The sequence below is a fragment of the Chanos chanos genome, chromosome 3 (genome assembly GCF_902362185.1).
Source record: "Chanos chanos chromosome 3, fChaCha1.1, whole genome shotgun sequence".
NCBI lineage: Eukaryota > Metazoa > Chordata > Actinopteri > Gonorynchiformes > Chanidae > Chanos > Chanos chanos.
The window spans coordinates 26,452,134-26,460,460 of record NC_044497.1 but is presented as its reverse complement, the minus strand read 5'-3'; the positions used below and the strand labels follow the sequence as shown (position 1 = coordinate 26,460,460).

Below are 8,327 nucleotides of genomic sequence, written 5' to 3'. Positions count from 1 at the left end.
CACTCCCAAACTGATCCACTGACTAAGAATGGCAGGTCTGTGAAAGGGAGGGACCAGTATGAAGTAATACACTACTCATTGCCTTAACATGGGAAAGAGGAGAAAGACATATGCAACACTAGCTCTGTGGTTTTTCAACTTACAACTTCACGTTTCAGATAAACCCCGTGTTCAAATATGAATGTCATTTGCATAAAAAAACCCCGTGCCATTACAGTACCCAAATAAAGAAATACCACTGAACAAATCCAAAGTGTTGATGGTGACCGTGTTTACATCATTAACAGTAACATACATTTGTATGATAACATAACCCCTCCTCCCCCTGGACATGCTGCTCATTGACGCATAATGTTTCAGAGGCAGCAGAAATGACTACGATTATGGGTACTCCTGCTTGACTGAAGACTGAGATGAAAAAAAGCTCATATATGATTCTTCTTTATGGGAAACTATTGATATGCATTGCAAAGCTTGGGTTAAGCTGATGAGTGGGAGAGAATTAACTCATGGCTCTTCTCAGCTCATCACTTCTGTGAATCTTACAGATGCTCATCACACAGCAGGATAAAGAGAACTGAACCTGGGAAAGATTACGAAGAAACCCAGCTCTGTAGGAGCAGAATGTCTTGGTTAGTGATGAGAATGGAAGGGACTAGTAACAGTGAAACACCACACACACAGGTCTGGAATTATTCTGTATTATTCTGCTCACCACTGAAAATGTTAAGGATAAAGTAACCAGAGGAAGAACCAGAACCCATGTTTTCTGTACACATTTTATTTCTTAATTATAACAATGTCTGTTACTTTTTGTAGTTTATGAAGTACTCCAGCAAAAAAATACTGAAACATTACTCTCTCTCTCCAAAAAAGGGCTGAGCCACCATGCTTCTCTACTATAAAAAAGCTGTTTAGTTTTTTTTGTATATATATATATATATATATAAAAAAAAAAGAAACAAAAATTAAAACAAACAAAAAAACAACAACATAGCTATCAAAACGGTGTAGTTTTTTTCATGAAAGAAGCCGATTCCTCTCAAATGTAAAAACGATTGTACTAAATTTTTTTTTCTTATTTTGATTATAACAGGAGAAAACAGTGCTGACACTGAATGTTACATTTCATATGCATGAACAACACAAAGACTGTTAATATGTCATCTTGAGAAGCCAAAAGGTGGGTTTGTTCTGTTTGTTTGTTCTGTTTGTTTTGTGTAACATGCATTTGAAAAGAGCAGATATGGCTGATCACCTCTGGAACAAGCAGCATCTCGGGGTGGCTCTAAAGGCTGACTCAGTTTGATGTTTCAGGCAGATGAGTGAACGATAGCATTAGCAGCAAGGCGGTGAATTAACAGGACTGGAGGGGAATGCTAGTCGCAAGACTAAACAACAGAATCAAAACAAAACGAAACAAAAAAGAACAACCTCACAGGAATGTACATATGAGCTTTAAAAAAAAAAAAAAAAAAAGATGTAAGACACCACCCTATTTTAAAACAAAAACTTCCTACTGAAGTGGTTTTGAATCATTAATCAACCTCTTCTGAAAAGCCATCCACTAAGAAATGACAAAATCTTGACAATCATTTCCTTTTTTTTTTCCCCCCTCCGCACCGGGGGCCTCCGGAAGACGTGGCGTCAGACGAGGCCGAAATTCCGCTGGTCTTCGTCTGACTTCGATGGTCTCTGTGAGAGCCCCGATTCACATACCCATTCATCCACCTTGGAAACCGTTCTGGAATGTTCTCTCATTTTAACCATCTTCATTAAACATGTACAAAACACCTCAACATCCGTCCATCCGTTCACCCATTCATCAATCATGCTTTACGCAGCACGATTTCATTTCTAAAACCACTAAAAAGCAATGTCTAAAAAAATTATACTCTGCTATTTGTATGAATGCCTGTTTGTATACCTGGGTACATTTTTCTTTCAAGACACTTTGTAAATATGTTTATATATATGTAAATATGTATCTAAATTCCATCTGTGCAAGGATGTAAAACAATCATTTTGAGCGTCGTTCTCTGAGATAAGCATATGGAAGGAACCAATCATGCAGACCCCTCTGTGTCTACGCCACCTATCAAACACACACCCCTTCTCCTGGCCGATTCATTCAGTAGAGGCTACACACACACACACACACACACACACACACACACACACACACACACACAGTGCGTCTGAACCAGCATTAGTACCATTCAGATTAGAGCAGTCAGCTCTGCTCTCTTCTCTCCCTTATTGGTTTACGCACAAACACTTGGCAATTTTGTCTTTTTCAGAATGACTTTTGTACAATTAATACAAAAAAAGTTCCAATGTTGTTCATATCTCATTTAGCACAGAGGTAGTGGCTATACGTGGAGGGGAGACAGGGAAGCAGAGTGAGGGGAAAAAAAGAAGAAGAAAGAAAAAAAGCCAAGGAAGGAAAAAAAGGGTTCTTTCTGACTGGAAGGAATTCTTTAAGAATAAAATATAATACTGCAATCACATACAAAAGTAGTCCTTCATTCTGTTTTTTCCTTTTTTTTTTTTTTTTTACATTTTGTACAGTGTTCTCGCTTTCTTGTTGCTTTTTTTTCTTCCACTTTGTAAAGGCATAAATGGGGAGTTTTGTTGGTTTGTTTTTCGTCATTCTTCCTTGGGCTCAGCGCGGGGCTGTGGGCAGGATGGCTCTACGCTAGTGGGTCGCCCATGTCGTCATCCACTTGAGAGAGCAGTTCTTTCTTCTCGTCCGTGCTGGCCAGGGAATTGCGGCTGTTGTGGGCGCCCATGTAAAGCGTGGCGTACACTGGGTTGGTGAAGTTGGTGGGCTGTGTGAGAGAGAAAACAAGTCACCACTGACAACCTAAAACAAATCAAACCCAAATAAGACTGTGGCAAAAGTTTCCTTTAAGTGTCTGGTCTTACAGAGTTAGACTAGAACCAAAAGTTAGTTACCTAGAAACTATTTGGATGCTTTATGGTGTATGTGATGTAATGTGATGAGAGTGTGGTATGGATTTGTGAGTGTCTAAAGAGAGTGATGTAATGTGATGAGAGTGTGGTATGGATTTGTGAGTGTCTAAAGAGAGTGATGTAATGTGATGAGAGTGTGGTATGGATTTGTGAGTGTCTAAAGAGAGTGATGTAATGTGATGAGAGTGTGGTATGGATTTGTGAGTGTCTAAAGAGAGTGATGTAATGTGATGAGAGTGTGGTATGGATTTGTGAGTGTCTAAAGAGAGTGATGTAATGTGATGAGAGTGTGGTATGGATTTGTGAGTTGGGGGTTAGGGTGTGGTCAGAGAAAGTTAAAGTCACCTTGTCTGGGTCCAGTGTAAAGTCAGAGTCCAGCAGCTCCCCTGCGTCGTCGTCTGGCTCCCCCTCATAGATCTTATAGGCTGGGTTCCCAATCTCCACATTCATAGCCCCATTAGTCATTCTCTGGTGCTGGAATCCTTTAGCACTGTCAATACATTAACAAACACAATACAGCTAAGTCAGACGTATTGCAACACTTCACCTCAACACAATTTGCACAGAAATAGGTAGAGCACAGGAATACACTACACTCACAGACACACACACACACTCATACACACACAGAAAAAGCTTGGACTCAAGGCATATAATTATGGAAACGTAGCCAGCATCCACCAAATCAATACACGTCTCCTGCAACACATACACATGTGTCAGAAGTCGCGAAGTGTTTGCGTAGCGTCCATTAGCTTTTCAATGGACACCACTAGGTGGCTAAGTCTGCTTACTGTGCTCTTAATGAATGCTGGATTTCCACTCAGCACAGTCCTCCCACTTACATCAAAGATGCAAACAAGCACAGTACAGCAACAGAGCTTTCAGTAACACACACACACACACACACACACACACCCATATGGGGACACATCTACAGGATGGGAAGGGCATGGGGTCAAAGGGACAGGACGCTGCCCCCTGGCGTCTTGTACCAACCAGCCGATCTATTTCATCTATGTCAGTCAATAGATCCCTGTGTTTTATTGGGCCTCTTACTGCAGAGGAGGAGGGGGGGGCTGGCCCACCTAATCAACAGGACAGTAAAAGTACTGAATGGGCAGGCAAAAAAGGGGCGGGCTTTTTATGTCGCCACAGAGATACACAGAGAAAGAACAGCACAATGACAAATACACCACAGAGAAAGGAGAGCAAAGGATGAACAGCATATTAGTGGAGATGTAAGGAGGTGGAGAAAGGTAGAGCAAATGGAAGATAGAACCCCTGGAGTGTGTTAAGAGTTACCGCGAGCATCTGGAGCTGGGCTTGCCCCGTCTTACAGACCTGAGAGACAGGAGAGACGCAGTTATCCACAGAGAGAGAGGAAGAGAGAGAGAGAGAGAGAGAGGTGAAGGGAAGAGAGAAAGAGAAAACAAGTTTGCATGAAAGAAAGAGTAGGTAAAGAAAAAAAAGAGAATAAGAGAGAGGGGAGAGGGGAAGCGCACTGAACAAATAAGGTTTAAGAAAGAGAGAAGTGTGAGCTGAACATGAAGTGTCTTTATGAACCATTCATATGACTGGTCCCGTAAGTCTGCTCTGTACTTACCCACGCATTCTCCTCTTATACCACAAGATGGCACCAACCACCAACAGCGCCAGTAATAGCAGCAAGAGCACTGGGATTGCAATGGAAGCAGTATCTGCAGAGAAACACAGAGGGGACGTATAAGGCCATCAGATTCAAATCAGAGCCTCATTGGGCAGTCAGCTCTACAAGCCTATGGAGATTTTATTGTCTGTTACTCACTGCCATGGGAGTCTGTAGCTTCTGTAGCAGAGACGACTACTTGACAACGATAGCCCTGCCAGCCGGGCGGACACCTACACGCGCACAGACACGCACACACATGCGCACATATGCAGTTAATAAGTATGTAATCATACATATTCATCTTTTCTTTAACAAAATCCAATTGTCAGTTATAGTTACAGTAAGTTAAGACCATACATCTGTGTATATCTAAATATATATATTAACTGGCAAACAGAGGACAGGTTATTAAAATCACTGATACTGCATTGGCTGTGACTGTGTGCAAAAATGCTGACCCATAGACCACTGTTTGTTTAGTGCTAAGAAAAAGGCATCATTAACACAGATCTTCATACACATATGCATAGATCTTCTATACAGTCCATGTGTGTATGTGTATGTGTGGGTGTGTGGGGGTATGTGTACATGTGTGTGTGTGAGACAGAGAGAGAGAGAGAGGGCATGTCTGGTGGTCTTACCGACACTGTGGCAGCATTGTGCGGGGCTCCATAGAACACTGGCCATTAATGCAGAAGTCTTTACATGTGAAGCAGCTGGAACGAGTCTCTCCGTCTGGACAGCTGGCCACAGAGAAACACAGACAGACAAACAGACAGGTTGGCCAATCACATCAACAGAATCAGGCTAACGCTATGCTAACTGCCAATCAATGTCTGAAATGAATACATCAACTTTACCAAATATGAAAACTCATGGCTGGCAAAAAAACCTTCAGCATTGGCATAGCAATACAGTACATACAATTTCTCTAATGTTGTGCGTGTGTGTGTGTGTGTGTGTACGTACACATGCGTGTCTGTGTGTGTATGTGCGTCCATGTGTTTACCTGCAGGTGAATACTCCAGGAGAGGGGTTCAAACACTTGCCAGGGCCACAGTACAGACACTTGTTGACCTCACAGCGCTGGCCGAGTGAGTGTGAGGGACAGCGACACACCTTGGTGCCGTTGGCTTTCTGCATGCATGTGCCTCCATTCTCACAGTAATCCTCACATTTACCTACATCAAAGCACACAGACAGACTCAGTCAACACCCTCACATTTACCTATACCACAGAACAGACTCAGTCAACACCCTCACATTTACCTATACCACAGAACAGACACAGTCAACACCCTCACATTTAACTATACCACAGAACAGACTCAGTCAACACCCTCACATTTACCTATACCACAGAACAGACTCAGTCAACACCCTCACATTTACCTATACCACAGAACAGACTCAGTCAACACCCTCACATTTACCTATACCACAGAACAGACACAGTCAACACCCTCTTATTTATCTATACCACAGAACAGACACAGTCAACACCCTCACATTTACCTATACCACAGAACAGACACAGTCAACACCCTCACATTTACCTATACCACAGAACAGACTCAGTCAACACCCTCACATTTAGCTATACCACAGAACAGACTCAGTCAACACCCTCACATTTACCTATACCACAGAACAGACAGTCAACACCCTCACATTTATCTATACCACAGAACAGACTCAGTCAACACCCTCACATTTACCTATACCACAGAACAGACTCAGTCAACACCCTCACATTTATCTATACCACAGAACAGACACAGTCAACACCCTCACGTTTAACTATACCACAGAACAGACACAGTCAACACCCTCACGTTTACCTATACCACAGAACAGACTCAGTCAACACCCTCACATTTACCTATACCACAGAACAGACTCAGTCAACACCCTCACATTTACCTATACCACAGAACAGACTCAGTCAACACCCTCACATTTACCTATACCACAGAACAGACTCAGTCAACACCCTCACATTTACCTATACCACAGAACAGACTCAGTCAACACCCTCACATTTATCTATACCACAGAACAGACTCAGTCAACACCCTCACATTTACCTATACCACAGAACAGACACAGTCAACACCCTCACATTTACCTATACCACACAACAGACACAGTCAACACCCTCACATTTACCTATACCACAGAACAGACACAGTCAACACCCTCACATTTACCTATACCACAGAACAGACTCAGTCAACACCCTCACATTTAACTATACCACAGAACAGACACAGTCAACACCCTCACATTTACCTATACCACAGAACAGACAGTCAACACCCTCACATTTACCTATACCACAGAACAGACTCAGTCAACACCCTCACATTTACCTATACCACAGAACAGACACAGTCAACACCCTCACATTTACCTATACCACAGAACAGACTCAGTCAACACCCTCACATTTACCTATACCACAGAACAGACTCAGTCAACACCCTCACATTTACCTATACCACAGAACAGACTCAGTCAACACCCTCACATTTATCTATACCACAGAACAGACTCAGTCAACACCCTCACATTTACCTATACCACAGAACAGACTCAGTCAACACCCTCACATTTACCTATACCACAGAACAGACTCAGTCAACACCCTCACATTTATCTATACCACAGAACAGACTCAGTCAACACCCTCACATTTACCTATACCACAGAACAGACACAGTCAACACCCTCACATTTACCTATACCACACAACAGACACAGTCAACACCCTCACATTTACCTATACCACAGAACAGACACAGTCAACACCCTCACATTTACCTATACCACAGAACAGACTCAGTCAACACCCTCACATTTAACTATACCACAGAACAGACACAGTCAACACCCTCACATTTACCTATACCACAGAACAGACAGTCAACACCCTCACATTTACCTATACCACAGAACAGACTCAGTCAACACCCTCACATTTACCTATACCACAGAACAGACACAGTCAACACCCTCACATTTACCTATACCACAGAACAGACTCAGTCAACACCCTCACATTTACCTATACCACAGAACAGACTCAGTCAACACCCTCACATTTACCTATACCACAGAACAGACACAGTCAACACCCTCACATTTATCTATACCACAGAACAGACTCAGTCAACACCCTCTCGTTTAACTATACCACAGAACAGACACAGTCAACACCCTCACATTTATCTATACCACAGAACAGACACAGTCAACACCCTCACATTTACCTATACCACAGAACAGACTCAGTCAACACCCTCACGTTTATCTATACCACAGAACAGACTCAGTCAACACCCTCACGTTTAACTATACCACAGAACAGACACAGTCAACACCCTCACGTTTAACTATACCACAGAACAGACACAGTCAACACCCTCACGTTTATCTATACCACAGAACAGACTCAGTCAACACCCTCACGTTTAACTATACCACAGAACAGACACAGTCAACACCCTCACGTTTAACTATACCACAGAACAGACACAGTCAACACCCTCACATTTAGCTATACCACAGAACAGACTCAGTCAACACCCTCACATTTACCTATACCACAGAACAGACTCAGTCAACACCCTCACGTTTAACTATACCACAGAACAGACTCAGTCAACACCCTCACGTTTATCTATACCACAGAACAGAC

The 8,327-nt window shown here is 42.6% G+C and overlaps 1 protein-coding gene across 1 annotated transcript in view; it reads right to left on the bottom strand.

The window, feature by feature from the left end:
* Window positions 1–1,797: 1,797 nt before the first annotated feature.
* Window positions 1,798–8,327, bottom strand: part of lrp1ab (low density lipoprotein receptor-related protein 1Ab) — a 108,691-nt gene continuing 102,161 nt past the window's right edge. Inside the window, exons 84-89 of the mRNA XM_030767967.1 lie at window positions 5,637–5,808; window positions 5,269–5,370; window positions 4,784–4,857; window positions 4,583–4,676; window positions 3,322–3,466; window positions 1,798–2,831 (exon numbers count right to left, since the gene is read on the bottom strand). Of these exons, the coding sequence (XP_030623827.1) occupies window positions 2,694–2,831; window positions 3,322–3,466; window positions 4,583–4,676; window positions 4,784–4,857; window positions 5,269–5,370; window positions 5,637–5,808 (725 nt within the window). The 3' untranslated portion in view covers window positions 1,798–2,693. The remainder of the gene's footprint in view (window positions 2,832–3,321; window positions 3,467–4,582; window positions 4,677–4,783; window positions 4,858–5,268; window positions 5,371–5,636; window positions 5,809–8,327) is intronic.